The sequence below is a fragment of the Halichoerus grypus genome, chromosome 2 (assembly GCF_964656455.1).
Source record: "Halichoerus grypus chromosome 2, mHalGry1.hap1.1, whole genome shotgun sequence".
Lineage (NCBI taxonomy): Eukaryota > Metazoa > Chordata > Mammalia > Carnivora > Phocidae > Halichoerus > Halichoerus grypus.
The window spans coordinates 169,558,817-169,582,874 of record NC_135713.1 but is presented as its reverse complement, the minus strand read 5'-3'; the positions used below and the strand labels follow the sequence as shown (position 1 = coordinate 169,582,874).

General features: G+C 36.7%; 1 protein-coding gene across 6 annotated transcripts; it reads right to left on the bottom strand.

Moving 5' to 3' along the window:
- Positions 1 to 6,768: 6,768 nt before the first annotated feature.
- Positions 6,769 to 23,919, bottom strand: ZNF207 (zinc finger protein 207). 6 transcript variants are annotated; one of them, XM_078063458.1, is made up of 12 exons: positions 23,726 to 23,919; positions 22,123 to 22,250; positions 17,706 to 17,844; positions 15,674 to 15,844; positions 15,480 to 15,555; positions 14,922 to 14,969; positions 13,754 to 13,824; positions 10,967 to 11,124; positions 9,789 to 9,881; positions 8,526 to 8,768; positions 7,771 to 7,930; positions 6,769 to 7,619 (listed from the first exon to the last, which is right to left on the bottom strand). In XM_078063458.1, exons 1-12 carry the CDS (start codon positions 23,763 to 23,765, stop codon positions 7,459 to 7,461), a joined length of 1,488 nt encoding a protein of 495 aa, XP_077919584.1. In that variant the 5' UTR covers positions 23,766 to 23,919; the 3' UTR covers positions 6,769 to 7,458. The 6 variants fall into 6 exon arrangements, with proteins under 6 accessions (XP_077919584.1, XP_077919586.1, XP_077919596.1 ...); XM_078063460.1 differs by having other exon boundaries at positions 15,674 to 15,841; XM_078063470.1 differs by lacking the exon at positions 9,789 to 9,881.
- Positions 23,920 to 24,058: the final 139 nt, after the last annotated feature.

Below are 24,058 nucleotides of genomic sequence, written 5' to 3'. Positions count from 1 at the left end.
ACTACTAGAGGTGAGGAAACTTGACTTTCTTGGGTTGATTCATACTGTAAAAAGTTAAAAGGTAAAATATGAGTACCACCATGGGAGAGGCTTAAGTAAAAGAGCCTGGACCCAAAGCCCTGCACTCTGTTTTCAGATACCAACATGTACATATAGCCAATCGAAACTTTCACTGTGTTTTCCTTTTATGTACAACATATCTACTTAGGGTCAACCACAACCAGATAATAAAGGAGCAGTATTACACCTTTCTCACAACGGAGGTTAGCAAACCTAGCTACTTTGGCCCAAGTACTGAGTGTTTAAAAAGTGTCCAATGGATCTATTATTAGTTATACTCACATTTAAGTAACTGCACAGCTTTCTTCCTTGTGTGGGTTATATGGATATGTTTGAAAAAAATAGGAACATCAGGTACTTACAGATTAAACTAACCTGTACTGGCAGGGCTGTGGGATTTTTCTTCTCTACCAGTAAGTAGCAAATGCTGAAATTCTGCTGCTAGTTAACAAAAACACAAATTGTATTAAACTGAGGAGTTCAATCCATAGTTTAAAAAGTCAATGTGCATTAAATTTCCTCAGAACCTGACATTAATACATTTTAAACTTTTTCCCTAAGTCTTACAAAAGTTACCTTGCATTGGCTCTTAAAGTGACCTTTTGAGACTTAAAAACACTATCTCTTGGACACACCTACTTTTAATAAACTATGTATTCCAACATGTGTATTATGTGGAAATTTTGGTTCCTCTAAAAAAATGGGGGGAGCATGTATCTGGGGGAAAAGGTAATTTCTAAATTTAAGTGTGTGCAGACATACTCCACAGAGGAAAGCCAACTTTTAATAGTTTAAAATTCAATTTTCAAAACACTCGATTTTATCAGAGTTAAAACATGGACTGAAAAGTAAATCTGTTTCTCCTGGAAATACACTAATAAACTAATAACAAAAACAGAGGCTTTGCTCAATAAATCTATGCCCCATACTATTCTAACTCAAACCTACAGAAACTTCAAGAACTTCCCTTGGCTCACTTGGGTGTTAAGCAGCTTTATCAGTAGAGAAAGGAAATGATGCTGCAAATTTTATTTTCATCTGATTGCCCAAATATTTATGAACAAAATGTTAAGAGTAAGTTACATTATAATAAATGATTTGGTGAAACCTTAATCACAAATGCAAACCAGAAGCAGGAATGTTACCTTTCACTACATTTAAGGTTCCTAAGCCTAACAACATTATATAATGACCTCTCAAATAGTAACGGTCTGTGTGTAGTAAACTGGGGAAACGTCATTCTTCATTTTTATCCAAATTGGGCATCAATAATATCACTGCCAGCTCCTCAAATTTAACCAAAGGTGAAGGCATACAGATTCTTTATCAATAATGATGGTTTAAAAAAAAATCAACAACAACAAAAAAACCCCATAAAAACCCAGACACGGTAAGAATGCCAAAGGGCCAGGAGAATTCCAAAAAAAGGCCTTCTCCCTCTCTATACAGCATTACACAAACCCCTGACCAAACACACAGCACACATTACTGAAGCTGTGCCGTAACACAACCTTACACAGCATTTAGAATGGATGGGGTCCAAGTTAGGTCCAAGTTATCAATCATTAAAATAATTTACTCACATGTATCTTCTCTGTAGTTAATTTGATCAAGATTAAAACATATATACAAACATATTCTAATATAGCTGATTATATGCCTCCTAAAAAACCTAACCATGAACAGTCTTGACTTATAATACAGGATTCAATTTGCTTCAAATAGCAATAGTTCAAATTAGCTTCAGTGAAGAGCTCCTTTAGGTCTTCAATTCCTGCCTTAATAGGACTTCTACATCCTGCTTATTAGTAAAATAAAGATATTTCCCCTGAGGATACATGAGCTGAACTGAACAGATTTAAAGAGACAAGGTTTAAAAATTCAAATTAATATAGTTGCAAGCTATTATTTTTCCAGAGTTAGGAAGAAAATGAAAGGCTCTGCCCTTTATGGCCAAATTATTATACAAGAATGTATACAGAGCTCAGCGCAGAAACAACAATTCTTATAAAAAGCAATTCTCTTCTGAGCTTTATTCATATTTTTTTTAAATGCTACTTTCAAACTTACTATTTCTCAACAAAAATACCAAGTAAGAACATGAAGACACTGGGGAAAAGCTGGAGATATTTCAAGTATTAGGGAGCTCAAACTCAAGTCCCGCATTTCCTACTAGTTTGATTTAGATCCCATAACAGGGAATGCCTAACAGCAAAATATTAAAAATATTGTTCTAAAAATTTAACATTAATACAAAATTATGAATAATCACTATGTGCATAACACTATGTACAACATCATTAAAGTAACTCCTTCTCATTTTACCAAGAAATATCACACAGAAGTTAGAGGATTTCTATGCTAGAAAAACAAAAAGTCATTTATTAAAATGATTCAGATGACAGAAAACAAAATATTGAGAAAGGGTTAAAAAAAAAAAAAGTAACCTTCACTAATATTCAAGTCATGAGACAGCAAGCAGAAGTGTAACTAGGGGGAATGTTTACTTACAAAACTGCCTTAGAGTCAATAGTCTTATAAATGAATCCCTCCTTTTAGAAGAGTTTTCCATAAAAGTTACAGCACAAGAAAACCGACTTTGTTTTGGAATAACATACAAAGGTTACTTAATATTAGGGAGATAAATACTGCCTCTTTAAAAAGACATACCTAATTAACACAAAATTTTTATATTTTAAATACTACTTATCGCTAACCAATACAAGTATCAGTTTACTCAAAACAAATTTTATCTCTGTAAAGTAACTAGTTCAACATTTCATTTACCAAGTATTACCAGTGGAAGGAATAGATACCTGAAAGTTATGTAATTCTCAAAACCATACTTCAGAGATATCAAGAAAATTAACTTCAACAAATTACGCCACCTTTAGAAAATCCCTCCAACACCCAGTAGTCAAGTATGTAAGAGCCTATTTCAATTATTTCAACTATCACTATTAGAATTAAGACAAGCAGCCTCACTCTTGAATATTTCCCTAAACTGGGGGATGGTGGATGCAACAGAAAATAGCTCCAATTAAGGAGACTTAAAGAGGTGTAATTACCGAACAGGTTATAAATGTATTCTTTTGTTGTGACAAAATTTTTTTTCAAACGCTAAAATCTTTTTTTCCATGATTCAGTTACACAGAAAATCGTATGTTTTAATTGCACAGGTGAAAATTTGGAATTCATTTAATGTATATTTTTTCTTTATGCTTCCAAGAATTAAAACCATATAGAAAACATTATCCTGGGTTAGCTAAACACTGTACTATATGTTGTTCCTGTTCAAAAGAAAATGCAATCTGGATAGAACAGATGTGTCGCTTAAACACAGGAAGGAACAAAAGTAATACAGGTTTATGTTTTGGCCTCTCTTCCATTTCTTTCTTTACTCCTCACAACATACACACATAAACATGTTTCTCACCAAGTAAAAGCAAATTTTAGTTGGAATCAAATGTGGATACTTTTCGTGTGTGCATATTGCATAAAACAATGTTCAGTACAGCTGAAAAAGAACCTCAAAAATGTTCCAAAACCACAACAATTCAATGTACTAAGTTTACCACAATTCAATTTCAGTTTGGCTACCTGAAAATCAGTAATCTATCCATACTGACAGGTCTGTAATACCCAAACTCTTTTATTATCCTTTTATCAAATGTGTAGTGTATTTGCATACATACCACACACACACCACCTTCCCACTCTTCACAAGGGCTCTACATTAACATTTGCTCTAATGTGGTGAAGTTTGTAAATATTAAAAAAATCACAAGCATTTCCACATGACCCTTCAACCTTAATGTTCAATGCATAACTTTGGGATTAAGAATGCAGATTTCAGTATCCTGTGGCATTTCCAATGATCAAACTTATCCATGAAGTTAAATTTAATAGTTTGAGGACCAGTAACTTTTTCCTAAAAGTGAAAGTGGAAAATTTGACAAAACATTTCATGCCTCCAAATCAAGAACATCAAATTTTGTCAATTTACTAATAAAGATCAATATAGCAATACCAGCTTTACTGAGGCTGTTAACACAAAGTAAATTACATAAAATTACATGTATCAAATACTTTTTATTTATGTTTATTAACACCACAGTCAAACGTGAATATTAATATAGAGCCTTCTCTGCCCAAAAGAGTATAAAAATCCTAAGTTTAATTAAATTTAGGGGCCTTCACCAAACTTGCTGCAAGTTTGGGGACATAAATATCCAACAGCCATAAAGCTGTGAAAGCCCCTATAAGGAATAAAATAAATCCCACTTGCCTCAGACTGAACAGGGCAACACTGAGACTCAGCCTCAGCCTGTCCTATGGCAGGGCTATAGGAAGAAGAAAATTTTGATTTTAGAAAAACATTACCCAATTAATTTAAAAGACATGCATTAAAAAAAAAAATCCCAATGATCAAGCAAGCAAAGGAAAAAAGAGCAGCTTTTTTAAAAAAACGATTGTCTGCTGTAATTCCACTCTGAACCCATACTTATTTTTGTTGGGGATCTCCCCCCAAATAACTAAGTTCAATTAGTTTAAGCTGAACTTGATCAGTGGAATAGAGTACACTAGGAGTATTTTCCCCATTCCTAATGGTAAGTGTGTGCGATTATTACCAAAATATAAGTATTCAAATTAAATGATAATTCCAGCAGCCACTCAAAAGTTGATCCTCACCTGCTGGTCTTGTCATACAGCAGGTAAAATCTATACGTGATAGAAACTAGTGCCAGACAAAACGTTAAGTCACTTTTTTGTTTTTTTAAAAAAGGTAACATAGGAGTGGACTAAGGGAGAGCCAAAGTTGGCAGTCCCATTAATCTTACAACTTCCTAAATTATGGCAATCACAATGCCTGCCTGAATATAGCAAGTCCTAAAGGATGTCTTCTGTGAGGGCAAACAGAAGTTTACTTCAACTCAACTCCATCTATTATTTTAAGGAAGCATAAGTCAAAGTAAGAGTTCATTATTTCAACATGGTTTGTTCCTCTCATAATTTAACCACACTATGGACCCCAGAAGCAGTTAGGTAAAAGGTATTTTCTAGAAGCTTAATTATGCTGATGCATGCACAAACAACTTTAAATATACCAAATGGGCACCACCTGAGCCATATACCTAACACAACAGGAGATGGTGTGCTTAAGAGTCATGCATAACACTTTGGATTAACTTTTTAATTAAAATTAAAATTCTACAACTTATTTAAAAGTAGTATTTTCTCCCTTCAGACTTCAGAAAACAACAACCCTTGATATAAAATATCAGTTATCTTTCCATTAAATGTAAATAAGCTTTGCATAAGCTCTGAAACATTACTAACCCATTTGTATTTTGTTGATAAGCCTGTACATGAAATGCTTGAAAGACATTTGGTTTGGGAAAACATTTCCTATTTAATCGTTCTAAATTTAATCATGCCATTTTTACCTTACAGATTTTCAACACAGGCTCTTCTTTGGCAGTCTGATAAATGTGCTGCCAAATCTAAATATATGTTAATTCCAAAACTACTTAGTAGGCAGGTGTTTGGTGAGGGAAAGGGTAGCAGTACGGGGCTTAGCCACTGGCAGAAGGAAACGCGTTCTTGGTGATACACAGATGTTGCCTTTTCAAACTATGGAGTTTTTTGAACCTCGATGGTACAAGAAAAGAGCTATGAAACATTTCACTGGAGCAAAATATCCGATTTAAAACAGCACTCAACTTTGTAAATATTTGTATGTTTTGTTTAAATGAATGACTTTTACTTGTCACCTAAATACAGACTCTTTTATGATGATTAAAAGTTTTCTTTTCAAAGACAAAAACTCAGATTTCATGTCATATCTACACCTTCACATATAGGTTATAAAAAATTATCACCATTTTCTTACAAATCTTTATGTTGAGAAAAACTCAACTTGAGTTCATTATATTAATAATTATGCTTTGTACAAGTCATTTGATACTTAAATAATCATAAAAGTACCTTGCCAAAATAAAGATCGAAAAAATGGGTACCAAAAAAGGTCAACAAGAGCTATTATTGTAGGAGACTTGCAACACAAGATACTAATAGCAGTGTCACCTCTACAGAAAACTACTTCACAGGACACAGTAACATTCAAATTTCCAAGAATGAAAAGGTTAACAGGAAAGCCATTTAGGCTTTATAATAACAAAAGGTAGCCATCTTAATCAAAGAAATAATGTCATTTTCCAGGAACATAATAAATTTTGAATCCATCTGTTAACTGTCCTAACAGAGGCACATTTAGATTATTTTGGTGTAATTACACTTAGAAAAGATTCCAATCCATTAACAGCAAAAAGCTATTACTACATGCACCTAAGCTTCTAGAAGTCTGCACCTGAAAAGCTTCTGAGGTCCACGCAGTACTGCAGTCTCAAAAATAATCAGAAGGAAATGAGTGGGTCTGGCACTAGGCTCTAAACTTCATCAGTAGGAGAGGGCATACTAAGGTTTACATTTTAAATATCTACGACATCTAACATGTAGTGACAACAAGGGCGTGGAAAGATGACACAATATAAAGATTTCATACCCACTATGTAATACTCATATGTATCTAAGTTTTTCTGTCAACTTAAGCACTAACATACAATTCTATATATATTGTCCAGTTTAAAACATGCAGCTAAGGAACAACCTACAATTCAAAGACAGAATCCAATGATATATCAAAACTGTATTGGTAACTATGAATTTTATTATGTGGACATCTACTGTGGCATGCATCTGTACAAACCTTTCAGGCAGTGGTCCACAGCTGGGTTATGAATAAAAAGGCATAAGTTTTTCTCTCATTTTATTACAATGAAGTTTAACAGTACAGAAAAGTCACATGACCTTGGTGGGTCAGATTTCTTAAACCCTGCAACATGAGGAACTCTAAATACATTAAATATTGTTATACATTCAGACTTCCAATGTACAGGTCTTGGAAACAGTTACAGCCCTCACCAAGCTAGGTTGGGGACATGAAGTCCAACAGCATCTGAAATGCTGTGAAGGCATAACTTTACAAATAGCAATGTAAGCTTACAGAACTTGCCTTTATTAAGGTGGTATGTTCATGTAATTCCAGCGCCTTCACAATATAACGAACCAAATTTACTATACTTCACTTCTAAAAACCTAGATGAAACATGAAAAAGAAGCCATACAGTATAAATTGCAACTTCAGGAAAAGTTCCTGCTTTATTATTCCAAATAATTTTTCCCATGTAAAATAAATGTCCAATAGTTCCTGGTATGTGGGAAGATAATGTTTGTTAAAGTCACAATGAAGCCTTATTGACGGAAGCTTGGCTATATAAACAGCACAAGTTGAGAAAAGGTTTAATCTCCAAACCTATTAGATTGGATGAAGTAAGATCAGTAACGGCCACCTTGCGACATTACAGGAGGTCTCATTCCCATCGGAGGTCGAGGAGGCCCACCTTGATAAGGGGGCACCATCGGCGGTCCCTGCCCATAAGGTGGCATAGCACCAGGAAGGTAACCTGGCATGCCTTGATGATGACCACCATACTGACCTAAAAAACACATTTAAAACACAAAAAATAGATTGAGTTGGTCTGTGCGTTATACTTTTAAATGCAATGTATTTTGCAGATAAATTTATGTGTATACTCAGAAAATCCACTAAATACAATAAACAAATACAGTAAACATAAAAAGAAATACCATGAGGCGGCATTGGGGGTCTCATTCCTTGTTGCTGTGGGATGCCTGGCTGTGGTGGCATCATACCTCCAATAGGTCCAACTGGTGGATTACCAATGGGAGCCTGTCCTGGTCGAGGAAGATTACGTTGATATTTAGGTAACTGTGCCCTTCTCTCTTCCTACAAATAAAAATGAACACAATGTTAAACACTTGAATGCAGAGAGCAGTCATTAAGCATAAAAGACAAACATCCAAAATCTTACAGAGTAACTTTTTAAAAATGTACCCTTACTTCCCAACCACAATTTTTGCTCCACAAACCAGTCCAACTGCTTAAAATCTCAATGCCTCAAGAAAACCCCACCTATTTTTATATTTGAAAAATGGCTAATAACTTCCCAGGAATTATACACTGCCTCAGCAAGAAAGTGTCTAGTGAAGAAAGTCGCTTCAAAGGATCTGTATATTCTACCTCACCACTTAACTGTTTCATCATTTACAAATTTATGTGTAACCAAAATGATTTTTGAGAGTTAAGAACCCAACTTACTGTCTTCTTTTAAACACAATCTGGGAGTAGGGGAAAAAGTGTGTCTAAGATCAAAACACGCAACATTCCCTTTATTTTGTGGTTCTTAATAATCAGAATAAAAACCACACAGTAAGCATTAGATCAGATTATAAGATCACTGGTGTACAAATTAATACTTTAAGAGGAAAAGTTACTACAACGGTATTCAAACTACGCTAGTAAAAACCTGTAAAGAACTTACCAGTGATATATCCTCATCTGGGTGGATCAACTTACTGGTTGCACTGGTTGTCGTAAGTGTAGCAGGCTTACTTGTTATTGAAGCCGCTGGTTTAGCTGCAGTGCTATTTGTTGTACTAGTAGTTGAAGCTGTAGACTGTGTATAAGCAGGGAATGTAGGCTTTGGGGGTTCTGTAGTTGTTGCAGGGGTACTATTTAAGGGCTTGAAATCTGTACCAACAGGTCCTTGGACAGCTGCCTGAGCCTGGAAAACACAATCTTTCATTAAGGAAACTTCAAAAGCCAAAACTGAATATACCTATTATAATTAACTTAAAAGTGAGATACCAACATTCAATAAAGGACCAAACTTTCAATGAAATTAAAACAAAGTTAACATAACTAAAACTCCACAAAAAATCAAGATGATACACAAGAATATCAAAAGATGCTGGGTCAAAGTCACATCCAAAACTCAGCAGTGGAAACAAAGACTGCATATGTAACTTCTAAGATGTTATCTACCTTCTCACCAAAATTTACTTGCTTTACAAAAGCTTTGTAGTTATTTCAGACTGATGAATTACACTGTATCAGAATAGCATGTTCTACATTTACTATTCTAAATTAGTTGTTTAATCAATCTACCAAGCACCTCAAAAAAAAAAAAAAAAAAAAAGGTTAGAAATTACAAAATACAAATGTTGGATAAATTTTAGTTACTAAGCATAGCATGAACAGTATCAGTGGTGACACATTAAAGATGTCCCTTCAGAGATATCTTTATATAGATAATACAATGTCCTCCCAATTAACAATGGCTAGATGATTATCATGGACAAAAGGGCTTAGTAGGATCTTTTAAGCGTAAAGTTACCAGTAATAGTAATATATGTGTTACTTTTCATAATACCAAACATCTGAAACATGAAAACTAGGCCAACTTTAGAACCAAATGCAAAGTACTAAATTTCCTTACATTATATGTGATGCATTAAACAGCATAAATCAAAAAAGCTTAATCATGCATCAGGCTAACCATTGGCCACTATAATGCATTTACTGCTTACATGCTTTTAACCCTTTAGAACCATAGGAGTTTGGGGTACATTTTTTTCTATTAGTATGAGTTCAAATTTTCAAATACCATTGATTTTTATACCATTAACTTTAAAAAAATTAAACATGTATATTTTTTGGGAAAAGATTTAGTTTTAAAGTAGGGTCCAAAGGGTTAAGTTTATAAAGCCATTTTAACAATTTTAAACTGCAACTTCCTGCGTACTTGTGCTGTGCTAGGAAACAGAGCTTTAGAAGATGCAGACAGACTTTCTGAATTGGATGAAGCTGTACTTGAGCTTGTTACAGGTGTCCCCATCTGTAGCATAAAAGAAAGGAAACAATGAAAAGTCTCCAAACAAATGGGTGAAAATAAGCCATGTGGTAGACTTTTTTTTAGTATAGATTGCATTTTTATAAACGCAAAATATAATGCAATCAAATCTGATTTATTTAAAGAGGCAGGCAGTTGATGCATTTACAATAAACAAAGTGACAGTATGAGCCTCAAAAAAAATCTTTAATTCTACACCAATAAACCTAGTTAACCAGTTTCTTTTCTAAAACTGGATGTGCTTTTGCACTGTGATTTTCCAAAAATGATACCTTCAATTGAGAATAAAGATGCATTACTACTGACACTTCAATCCAATTCTCTATCAATGACTCCACAAGATTTTTGCCAAAAGTTTGACATCTCTCAATAAACAAAATCCCCACCCACCTCAAAAACATAAGATATGTGCTTACAGAGGACTTAAAAAGTAATGCTTTTAATTTAGCAACCATAAACAGAAAAAAATTCAGAAAAGAAAACTTCTATGGGATAATGTTAAAGTGAAAAAAAGAACACACATCCTGATCTTAATTCTGAATGAATTAAATATATCTGTTTAATTCTGAATATAACTGGGAAAAAACAGCAAAAGTAAACAACCATTATACACATACGATATATATAACAAAAGCATCTTTAGCTTCTGAGTTCTGAAAAAAGACAAGTTCAGTAGGAAAGATTAAGTCTAGGTCAAATGATGCCCTTCCTGCAAAAGTGTAGCATTGTCATTTGTCACTGTTCTAGATTAAAGAGTCCAACGTTTCATTCCACTCACAGTTCAAGCGGTAAAAGAGGACCTCTAAACATTATCATGTATTTAAGTCCCCAGAAATTAAACTTTCATTTCTAACCAGAGTTCACAGCTATGAAAAAAATAACATACTATCTGGCTCTAGTCAATGTTTGCAAACATGCAAGAGAATAGGACACTTCTTTGTATTTAATAAATTACATTAAAAAGATTATAAACAAAAAATTGACCTATGACAATTTCAAGGATTTCTATAAACAACTACACTTTACCTTTAAATATAAGTGTTCACTCCTTTTCAGGAATTTCACCTTACCTGTCCAGCACTGGGGAAAAGAGGCTTAGTAACTGGAGGCTGTGGAGCAGGAACTGTTGCTGTTGGTGCAGGTGGTCTATTAAGAATGCCTGGTGCTGAAACAGCCTGCGCTTGAGTCATTGGAGGAATTCCAGGACGGGGAACAGGAGGGGGCATACCTATAGAGAAGAAATGTTGGGAGGATTGGGGGGGGGGGGGGGTGTTGAAACATTTAGCTCAGAAAAAATTTTTCCCAAAACTGTTAAAATATACCATATTAAAAATGCTTCTAGGGGCTCCTTAGGTGGCTCAGTTGGTTGGGCCTCTGACCCTTGATTTCTATTCAGATCATGGGATCAAGCCCCACGTTAGGCTCCATGCTGGGTATGGAGACTGCTTAAGATTCTCTCTCCCTCTCTCTCTGCAACCCCTCACTCACATGCTCTCTTTAAAAAAAAATAAAAATAAAAAATAAGGGGCGCTTGGGTGGCTCAGTCATTAAGCGTCTGCCTTCGGCTCAGGTCATGATCACAGAGTCCTGGCATCGAGCCCCGCATCGGGCTCCCTGCTCAGCAGGAAGCCTGCTTCTCCCTCTCCCACTCCCCATTTGTGTTCCCTCTCTCACTGTGTCTCTGTCAAATAAATAAAATCTTTAAAAAAATAAAAATAAAAATAAAAAATAAAATAAAGGGGCGCCTGGGCGGCTCAGTCGGTTAAGCATCTGCCTTCAGCTCAGGTCCTGATCTCAGGGTCCTTGGGATTGAGCCCCGGGTCAGGCTCCCTGCTCACCAGGGTATCTGCTTCTCCCTCCCTTCCTCCCTGCTTGCGCGCACGCTCTCTCTCAAATAAATCAATAAAATCTTGAAAAACAAAAATAAATAAATAAATAATGCTTCTATGCTACAAAATTACTGATGAACTGTTTAATTCAATGAAGTCCAAATAACTTAGGCATTTGCCCATTGGAACAATCTTGCCTCAACCTTTCTATTCCTGTGTCTTTTCAGAATTTTGGGAAGTGAAAGATACCACTAGAGAGTCTATACATGGGGAAAATAGCAATTAAGCTTACCAATTTTAGTGACTGGCAAACTTTTTGAAACACGTAGTGAATTAAAGCAATCTTCCAACAGCTGGACGCTCTCTGAACTCTAATTCAAATTACTGTAAAAACTTTGATACGTCATATACCCATAAAAATTTTTCCAGGGGCGCCTGGGTGGCTCAGTTGGTTAAGCGTCTGCCTTCGGCTCAGGTCATGATCCCAGGGTCCTGGGATCAAGTCCCGCATCGGGCTCCCTGCTCGGTGGGAGTCTGCTTCTCCCTCTCCTCCCCGATCATTCTCTCTCACTCTCTAATAAATGAATAAAATCTTAAAAATTTTTTTTCCAGAAAACTAAGTTATTCCTGTAAACACGTTAAAGATTGTATTTTTTTCTTTTCTTTTTTTTTTAAGATTTTACTTATTTATTTGACAGAAACAGAGCAAGAGAGGGAACACAAGCAGGGTAAGTGGGAGAGGGAGAAGCATCAGGGAGCCTGATGTGGGGCTCGATCCCAGGACCCTGGGATCATGACCCGAGCCAAAGGCAGATGCTTAATGACTGAGCCACCCAGGCGCCCCTAAAGATTGTATTTTTCTTAAGTAAACTCTACACCCAACATGGGGCTCAAACTTAAAACCTGAGATCAAAGGTTGCATGCTCTACAGGCTGAGCCAGCCAGGCGCCCCTCCTTTAAGCACTTGAAATAAATTTTCCTAAAATCCATCACTAATGCATTCTTCAAACTTCCTCAACATTACTTTGCCTAAAATTATCTCAGAACATAACATATGTGGAGCTACTGCCTATAAATGAATGGTTGCACCAGCAATGATGCAAATTTTACTGCTGCCTTACTTTAATGTGGAAAACCCCACGTTATAGGCTACAAAGTCAAGACAGGGTTTTGTTTTGTTTTTTTACGACTCCCTTGCAGCTAGAGGGTCCATTAGAACTGTTTCTAGCCAACAACAGGAGGCTAGGAAGCTTTTGGGAGAGTTACTTTGCTCCCTAATGGAAAAAAAAAGAACACTTTGCTGTTGACACTCTTTGTTGCCTGCATTATCTTGTAACAACTGAGTGATGTGTCTGAGGGAGAAAAGCTAAGGCTAGCAAAGAAGAAAATTTAAAAACACATGGGTTCTTGACATTACCAGCCACTGAGGCTACTACCACTTTTCTTTCTGTTGAGTAAGACAATAAACGCCTACATTTTTAAATATGGTTTGATGGGTTTCTCCATTACTTGCCAAAAGAGTCTCCATTACTCACCTAAAATATTCCTAACAAATACAACCCCTCAGGGTGCCTGGGTGGCTCAGTTGGTTAAACACCTGCCTTCAGCTCAGGTCATGATCCCAGGGTCCTGGAATCGAGCCCAGCGTTGGGCTCCCAGCTTGGCAGGGAATCTGCTTCTCCCTCTCCCTTGCTGCTCCCCGTGCTTATGCTCTCTCTCTCAAATGAATAAATAAAATCTTTAAAACAACAAACCCACAAATACAACCCCTCTTAGGTATATGAGCTTTGGTGCATAGGTTCTATAACTCATTTTGACTGCTTTGAAACCTGTTTATTACCTATTTCAGAACTCAAAAAAAAAACCCCACGGTCCATTCTGACACTTCAAGTAATTTAAAAAAGAATTCAGCAACCTACGGAAATTATACATTACAACTGCACTAAAATCCACAAACCTATTGTCCAAAATAGGTAAGAATAAAGCATGCCAGTCACATTAAAAAGGAAATTATCTAATGTTTCATACCTGGTGGCATACCAGGCATCAGAGGTGGTATTCCTGGTCCAGGTGGCATCATTCCACCCATTGGCATCATTCTATTGGAAAGCAAATTTCAAGAAACAAACCAAGTTAATGAACAGTATAAACCATTAGAAAATATTTTGGCTAAAGCCTGAAACAACAGATAAAAGACTTGAATTTGACCCCTAATATTGGAATCAATCAACCTGAAAGAACACACAACACTAAAACAATTCTATCAAAATAAGCTCTCTAAATATCAGCAAACTCTTGGGTTTACCAGTAAAATAAAAAAAAAATCGGTCTTTGTTGACAAAACATTTTCATAAATTTAAAGTCACTAAAAACAATTATACCCTCCTTAATATATATAAGAGGCCTCATCTAAAATATGTGTAATTGGAAATCAAAATCACCTTCTGTCTCACTTGAAAATATCCACACAGAATGTAAATAAGAAAGAAAAACTATTTCAGAATCATCAGACTTTTCAAAAGGAAAGTACTGAATATACACTGTGGAGTAAAGATTTTTTTTGGAGGGTTACAAAAAAAAAAAAACCACTACCACCAAAATTAAAGACAGTCAAAAGTAAACTCACACAATTGCCTAATTTCTATTTGTAATAGCTACCTTACACTAAACCATGACTTAAAAACATAACCCATATTTATTTTCCTTCCCCTAAAAGAGCTCACCTTCAAATATCAGTGTCCAATTCACTTAAAACAGTTAAAAGTTTGTGAATTCTTAACTGAGGACTTTATCAAAAGATAAACTTCTACATATATATATATATATATATGTATATATATAGTTTCCATTACAAGAAAACCGAATTACCTTCTATAAGTAATAAAGCATGTAATTTGGCAAAAGAATATTCTTTCTTAAATAACAACCTTTTTACTAAATTCCATTACTTTAGCAGTTTGGGGAAAAACAGCTGCATTTAGAAAATGCTTTATTTATATGGGTCTATTATAATTTCCTCACAGATGTTTTATTTCCCTCCATTAAGAGATCTGTGTCAACCAGCTTGCACATTTTAGAAGTTTTAGTGAGGAAGGTTAGAAAATTTCTGAAGTCAACTGAATAGATACCATTAAACACACAAAAAAATGACATTATGATTATACCTCCTGAATTACATTATGAATGAGATGCTTACATGTTTTCACCGCAAAATGACTGGGTGTATTTTCTCTGATGATGCAATCTGTGAAAATGTATGACAAAATCAAAATCTAACTGTGATTTTCAAAATACAGTGGGAAAGTGTATTGTATACCTCTCACATCCAACAATATTTAAGTAAAAGTGATAGGCACGAGCACCTCATATCCATTTTAGTTCTTGAGGATTTGACAAATAAAATCATTTACAGAGTTTGCTTCTTGTCACAACTACAAAGTGTCATGGACAGTTCTGAATCTCAGAAACACCAATCTATAACCAACTACTTTAATTACATCAGATGCAATTGAAGCAGATGGCTGCCTACAGACATCCTAAAGCCCAAAAATCTATTCTCTTCAGAGGCAAATTTATATTCATTTAATTTGTTGGTAGACCCCTTTATTAGACAAGTTTAATATTTATGGAGCCCATACCTTTTAGAAGAAAAAAAAAAAAAAGGCAAAGTAACATTTTAAAATTCATATAACACCCAAGTTGAAAAAGATCATTACTAGGCACAAGCCCACAAGTCAATTAAAAGTTCTCTTACCCAGGTGGCATGCCTGGCATAACTGGTGGCATTCCTGGCATCAGAGGAGGAACACCTGGCATTAATGGAGGTATGCCTGTAAGAATTTCAACAACAACCACAAAATATATTAGAGTAAGAGAAAATTTTAATACTTTTACACCGTATCAATAAAGTCCTTAAAATGTTAAATTTTAAGAAACCTTATGTAATACCTGGAGGCATTCCTGGTGCTCCCGGAACTGGTGGCAGTCCTGGCTGTGCCATTGGGGGGATATAACCTTGTTGAGGTTGAACAGGCTGTGGCTGAAATGAAGTTGAAGCTGCAGAGTCATCATCATCATATTCATCAGAATCATCTTGTTGCTTCTTTTTTTGACTCTCTGCTAAAAAAGTTTTAATTAGTTTTTCCCATACAGTAAAAAAAAACTCAGCAAGTTGGACATTCAACATTTAAAAAAAACTATTTCAGGGCGCCTGGGTGGCTCAGTCGTTAAGCGTCTGCCTTCATCTCAGGTCATGATCACAGGGTCCTGAGATCGAGCCTCGCACTGGGCTCCCTGCTCAGCAGGGAGTCTGCTTCTCCCTCTCCCTCTGCCCCTCCTGCTTACTCTCTCTCAAATAAATAAATAAAATCTTTAAAAAATAATGATTATTTCAGTGCAATTAGCTCATGAGATTTTTCTTACAAAAAAAAAATCAGTCAATACTGTTCTTTTTAAATAAATAAAATCTTTAAAAAAAATTTTAAAAAAAAGCGGGGCGCCTGGGTGGCTCAGTCGTTAAGCGTCTGCCTTCGGCTCAGGTCATGGTCCCAGGGTCCTGGGATCGAGCCCCACATCGGGCTCCCTGCTCGCCAGGAAACCTGCTTCTCCTTCTCCCACTCCCCCTGCTTGTGTTCCTGCTCTCGCTGTCTCTCTCTCTGTCAAATAAATAAATAAAGTCTTAAAAAAAAAAAAATACCGTTCTTTTTACTCTTCAAATGGGTTTTCAATCTATATTAAGCAAGATTAACATACTTTCCCTATTTTATGACAGATAAAAGTAATTTTCCTAAGTCAGTTTTATTTTAAAAAATAGCTTTCTATTCCATCCCAAAAGGTAAACTATGACAAAGAGGTCTGACCTCTCTGCAATGCTTTTCAAAGCAGAAGTTTCAGGGCACCTGGCTGGCTCAGTCGGTAGAGCATGTGACTCCAGATCTTGGGGTCTTGAGTTCAAGCTCCACACTGGGTGTAGAGCTTACTTAAAAAAAAAAAAAAAATTGGGGGGCACCTGAGTGGCTCAGTCGGTTAAGTGGCTGCCTTTGTTTGGGTCATGATCCCAGGGTCTTGGGATCGAGCCCCACGCCAGGCTCCTTGCTCAACAGGAGCCTGCTTCTCCCTCTCCCTCCTGCTATGCCTACTTGTGCTCTGTCAAGTAAATAAAATCTTTAAGAAAAATCTCATGGGGCGCCTGCGGGGTGGCTCAGTCAGTTGAGTGTCTGACTCTTGATTTCAGCTTAGGTCATGATCCCAGGGTCCTGGGATTGAGCCCTAGGTCTAGGCTCCCCACTCACTGCGGAGTCCGCTTGAGAGTCTCTCTCCCTCTGCCCCTCCCCCCCAAGCTCGCTTGTTCACTCCCTCCCTCTCAAAAAATAAAAAAGTAAACCTTAAGAACATAAAATAAAATAAAGGGGTGCCTGGGTGGCTCAGTCGGTTAAGCATCCAACTCTTGGTTTCAGCTCAGGTCATGATCTCAGGGTTGTGAGATTGAGCCTGGGCTCAGCGCAGAGTCTGCTTGAGATTCTCTATTTTCCCCCCTACCCCCCATCGCTTGAACGTGCTCTCACAGTAAGTAAAATCTTAAAAAGAAAAAAATTTGATAGGTGATTAATAACTTCTACCCTCTGGATAGTGATCGCAAATTCCAAGTCAAATAACAGCACTAAAAAAAATTTTTACTGTTAGTGGTTATACAATTAAATCAAAACAAGCAACCTTCATTTTCAAAAACCTCAACACTTGCTAATTCCACTTAGAATTCAGTTAGCAACAAAACATAATAAAGTGTTTGGAATGATCCACGTGGTATTACATATACACAAATTAAATATACAACTTCAAACATTAAAAGACATAAAAACAACACTCAAAATTGGAATTTTGAATAAATCTAACATCCACTATTTAATTTATACGTCAAAAGTATTATAATACTCTCACCAGTGAAGCTGTATTAAGAAAAAGCATAGATCTTAGCATTTACCTTGTGTCTTCTGTTCAAGAAGTCGTCTTCTTTCATCCATGTCTTTTTCTGGAATTCCTTCCATACCATATATTTCCAATTCTATGTCTGTTCTCCCAGGTATTGCATTTGGTACAGCATCTATTGTCTCTTTATGCACCTAACATTAAAATAAACTTCCATTAGATAGACTAAGGTGCCTCATAAAGTCCTTTAAGAGTAATTTGAAATTACTTAGGGAACACTTAGTATAATGGTTAAGTATATTTGGTTCTAGTGAGACTGTCTGGATTCAATCCTTCCTCAGTTTTGCTGCTTACTAACTAGGTATGTATATTAGGCAAATCATTTAAGATTACTCCACCCATAGTACCTAACATCTAGGATCATTCTAAGGATTAAATAAAATATAAGGAATATAAAAAGCACTTGGTAGTACGTCTAACACATAGTAAGGGCTCAATAAACATTAATTCAAGTTTACTACAAAGCTTATGAAACAGTCTTATTATATTAAGAATTAAAATAAAATTTCCAAGAATGGATTTTTTTTTTTAAGATTTTATTTATTTATTTATTTATTTGAGAGAAAGAGAGAGAGACAGAGAAACAGCATGAGAGGGGAGAGGGTCAGAGGGAGAAGCAGGCTCCCCGCTGAGCCAGGAGCCAGATGTGGGACTCGATCCCAGGACTCCGGGATCATGACCTGAGCCGAAGGCAGTTGCTTAACCAACTGAGCCACCCAGGTGCCCCCCAAGAATGGATCTTGAGACAAGCCTATAGTTACAAACTATAAAAGTGACTTTTACAATTAGCGTTACCCATAACTAATGAGTTACCTGAGGCACTTAACACTGCACAGCAGTGATCCTGTCATTACCCTATATTTGTTAGATCACGAAGAGGAGAAAGTTCTCTGAAATCTACAATTTTTTTCACTGTATTGTTTTTGCTAGAACAAATGTTTCTAACCCTCAAACATGGGTCTCTTTTGCCAATAAGGTAAAATTCCTGCTCATCTTGGTTTCTTCAGCAACTTGCATTAAACTTAGGCTAAAAAATGTCAAAGTATTTTGCCTAGGCTATCAGCATCACCTGAAAGCTTATTAGAAATGCAAATTCTCAGGATAGCCCCACGCCATCAGAAACCCTTGGGTAAGGCTAGCAATCTGTGCCTTAACAAGCCCTCCAGGTGATTCTGAGGCATGCTCAAGCTTGAGAACCACTGATTTAGGTTAGTAATGACTTGGACATATTTGTCCAATACTCAATTTTTCTTTCCTCCCAAGACACTTTCATGTAAGAATAGAAAGGTAATTAAAGGAAGCTAAGTATTTTCTTCTTAGGTATGTATCTCAAAGATTTTAAACAGCAACATGCAAATCAAATTCAAAAATTACCACAGTTTTTGATTAATCTTTAACCACTGTTCCTTATTGTGATTCAAAGATCCATGAATAAAGCTACTCAACAAGCTTAATCACCCTGTTTTCTAAGTTTTTTGGAATGTTACTATTCTTGACAAATGCAGATTAAGTAATTCATGTTTTCCAAAGAAATAAAATTATATTCACGTACACATTAGTCTTTGTTATATTTCTAAATGATAAGGCCAAGAATAAACATATCAAAAGCTGTTCAAAAGGAAGGAAAAACAACATGATTTACCTAACTACCTCACAATATCCCAGCCAGAATTAGATTTCTTACAATCTTGCCTAGAAGTTGGTAGGGTCTTGGCTGAAAAGACAGGAGCAAGCACTGATGTGAACCATCTAAATTATTAATGTCCTAGGCTTACCATCTATAAAATTGGAGGATGTATCTGATTTAACTGCCATGCCTATCTCACAGGTTGCTGTGAAACTACACTAGGACTATAGAAATAGAAGCACTTAATCAATTAAAGATGTTACTGAAATAATTTCTCAACTAATCTTCTAGTTCCATTCCATTTCTCTGCCCTTCTCTATAGCACTTCTTCTTCAAGGAGTGCCTCTACTTCCTTATTTTCTCTTGAAAGCACTCCAAACAGGCTTTCATCCTCATCATTCTAGGAAATCACTCTTGGCAAGCGACCAATGACCTCCACTTTGATTAATCCAATCTCAGTCCTCTTCTTCCTTGACCTACCACCAGCATTTGACTCAGTTAAATAACTCACTCCTTGAAACATTTCATTTGGTTTCCAGGGCACTATTCTCTTGTATTTCCTACCTTTTCAATGTCCTTGAATGGTTTAATCTTCCAACCTTTAAATGCTGGGAGTGGCCTAAGGTAGAGTCCCTGCACTTCTTTTTTATCTATATTCTACTCCCTAAGAAGAGAGAACATCTAGTATAATGAGTTAAAACAGCTGTCCTTACACGGTATCCTTCCAAATTTCTATCTCCAGCTCCCACTTCTCTGAACTCCAGGCTTGTAGATACAACTGCTCATAAGACATCTCCATCTGGATATTCAGTAGACCTTTTCAAAATTAAATACCCATATTCAAAATTAACATAACACAACCTTGATATCCTCATCTCTAAACCAATTCTTTCTGCAGCTTTCTACATCTCAATGTATGGTTAACTCATGTCACACTCCTCAGACCAAAAACCTTCAGATCATCTGTAACTCCTCACCTCATTTTACTCCACATCTAATCCACCAGCAAATTCTGGTGTCTGTCACCATCACCTCGCCTGGAATACTCTAGTCATCTTAAGTGTTCTCACTGCACTCTGCAGCCTGTCTATCTCAAGCCTACAGCCAGGACAAGTCTTAAAAAAAAAAAAAAAAAGTCATCAGAGCATGCTCTACCTCTACTCAAACTTCCCATTTCATTCAGAATTAAAGAGAATGGCCTACAGTAAGTAAGCCCTCCTATATAAAGCACATTGCTACTCTTTCCTTTTTCCTTCAATATAGGAGAATGCTCCTGTAACACGAGGGTCTTTCATCTGCTATTCCCTAGAAGCTCTCTCTCACTTCCTTTCACATCTCTGTTCAGATGTCAGTTTCTCATTCAGGCCTTTCCTATCTTGTGGCCCTCCCTATGCCCCCTACCTAGTTTTAGTTTCCCCTATCACTTATCACCAAAAACCTAAATAGTTTATTTTCTTCTACCATATGAATCTAAACTCCACAATGGTGACTTCTTCACAGCTGTATACTTAGTGCTTAAAACACTGTCTAGCACAATACCCTCTCATAGGAACTTTTTGTGATAAATAGTAATATTCTGTATCTAAACTACCCAATAGTTATCCACCAGCCACATGTGACTGAGCACTGGAAATGTGGCTATAACGTGACTGACGTTAAATTTTTAATTTTTAAATTAAGCTTTTTTTTTTTTTTTTTTTTAAAGATTTCAGAGAGAGTGAGAAAGCACGGGGGGGGGGGGGGCAGCGGGAAAAGGAGAAGCAGGCTCCACTGATTAGGGAGCCTGATATGGGGCTTGAATCCCAGGACCCTGGGATCATGACCTGAGAGAAGGTAGGCACTTAACCAACTGAGCCACCCAGGCGCCCCTAAGCTTCCTTTAAGTAGCCACATGTAACTAGTGATTGCCACAGTGGAAAACTGTGGGTCTAGCATGTAGCAGGATCTAAAATATTTTTGAATGGATATTACATTATTGTTATAGTTATATAATTGGAGTAAAAAGGATCTATATAAACTTATTTTCTTTTATAAACTTATTTTTAAACTCGGGGAAACAACATCTTATTTTAATTTACCTCCCTGCCTCCTACCAACAGTAGTTTCCAATGAATAGGGATTTGCTCATCTCTCATCCCTCTAGGGTCCAATTAGGCAAAAATTCAGGCAGCTCTAGGATTGGCAAAAGTAGAAGAAATAATGTTGAATAAGACATAAAGGCACTTACTAGATCATTAAAAATATAAATTGCAAAGCTCTTCCTACCTAGTAGGGAGAAAAAACTCCAGAAACCCAAAAATTATCAAATGAAACGCGATGTTACCATTCCAAAAGAGGTCCATGGAATAACAGAAGTAAGCCTATCCCCAGGCAACAGATTATAACAAATCCTTCAATGGCAGTGAGTAATGGTAGCTAATTATGTATTAATTCTCATGGGATTAGAACTGGTCAGCCTGACTACAAAATTTAAATCACTGATACTTGTTCTCTAACCCAAGTACAGAGGAGATACTTCAGGACCTCAACTTAGTTGTCACCAATCTAACCTAGGATAAAAAAAGATTATCAATAATTCAAAAATAAACATAAATTTTCTCTGAACATTAAAAAAATCAATTATTTATCTTAATGGCTAAAAACAGGTTTGTTTTTTTTTAAAGCTGACTGACCACATCTAATCTTCTGCAATAAACAAAACCCTACAGCTGTCAAAGAGAAATTCAAAAATTTTTTCCATATGGTTTCCAAAGGGGTAATAATTACAGAAAAAAAAAATCCTTACCTGCATGCAATGAATAGCTAAACCAGGTCCTGTGTACAACTTCTTATGACATATATGGCATTTAAAATGTTTCGCTTTTTGGTGTTGTATAAGAATCTTCTCATCATCAAAATCTCTATTACAATACCTGATCAGTGTTGTTAAGGTACAAAACCAGCATAATAATGACACTGCTTATAAAAAAAACTGTCATATAAGAGAACAGGAAGAAGAACATTAAAAAATAAAAACAGTTAAAACCAAAAATGTAATTTATACAAACTTTGCTTCTGCTATTTACTATACAATTTGGAATTATCTTGCCATGTAATTCTACTAAGTTTCCTGGAAAACCCATAATCTCTCTTCACGACCTCTAAATGAACACATCTCAGTAATCAGCAATATAGTTTTGTCAAATCCCTGCATTTAACAAATATTTAAGTGAAACTAACTTTTTTATTCAATATTTCAACATTTAAAACATTTAAAATGCATACTGTGGACTAGACAGTTCAATGTTAAAAAATCCCCAAGTTTATGTCAAGACTGAATTTCAAAATAGAATTCATTAAATAGAAAACAAAAAATAATCGAAATGTTAAAAATCTACCTAATATCTGGAATTTAAAAATATTTATATTATTTAGATCCAAAAATAAGCTCATAATGAATAAGATCATATCCATATGAACAATCCATAGTTGTCTGCAACTCCTTACAAATATATGTTGCCATGGAATGTATCGAAACTCACAGATAAGTTACATTAATAAAACTGAGAATTTTTATCTCGTCAGATTTTTCTAAAAGCACATTAAAAAAAATTAGTGACTTTTTCAACTTAGCATGTAAATAAATGTAATTCTGTAACAAACCGTTTTTAAGTACAAGACAATTAAGTAAAACCAATTTTAACGTAAAGTGTATTAGCGCTTCCGGAAAAAGTGTTAAAAAGACGCCACGTTTTAGTAAGCAACAAGAAGCATTTTTTTTAGTCTTACAAAGCCAGGTAATAGACACAAGAAACTCCACCCTCTAAGAGAATGCTTCTTGAAGATTAAGGCGCCAGCGGGTGAGACGCGGAAGCTAGTTCTCCCCCACCCCGGCCAAAAAAAAAGGCGGGGGGGGGGGTCCGAAACCAGGGTCGACTAACACAAGCCTTTACTAAACCACCGAACCTACAATAAAACGGAAAAAAGTGGGTGACAGACTCCGGAAGCTCTCCCCTAATCCTCCAAAGACTCAATCAGCGTATTATACTCGAAGAAAGTCCCTTTGTTGAATCGTCACCAAAACAACGGAGTGTGGCAGAATATCCTTAGGGGACACTGTCCTTGGTGGAGGGGTCCAAGCCGCCTCCCAGCGGTTGAGTCAACGCTCGCACCAAAGCAAGAACCTCCTGAGTCACGGAGTCCCACGACCCCCAACTGCCAGAGCCTCCCGCCTGGGGACTTCATTTTCTGCAAAGCATTCCCAAATCCGGCTCCGGCCACCAAGCCGCCCACCTCGAGGCCTAGATCCCAGACGCTCTCTGCCACAGGCCAGAGCAAGGCCTCCCAGTCCCAGTCACCACCAACCGGCGCCCCCGCTCGGCCTCGACTTCAAACCGATAAAGGATATCAGCACCACGGCTTCAGCTGCTTCTTCTTCTTGCGACCCATAACTGCGCTCTACCGACAAAGTAAAAGGGGGGGGGAACCAAGCAGGAAAAACGAGGCAAAAATCGCTCACTCTTCCGACCCAACGGCCACCACCGCGTCTCACAGGAAACAGACACAAAATGGCTGACGCCCTCGTTCCCCGCTCTGCTACCATCAGGCACTGCGGCCGGAGGCGGTGCCAGGCAGGGAAGGGTCACATGACGCAGGCCTCCTTCCTGAGTGGGGGGAGACTCGTGGCCGCTGAGGTGTGGCCGCCATCTTGTCCCTTTAAGCTGTCTCGGCCCTCGTTGGTC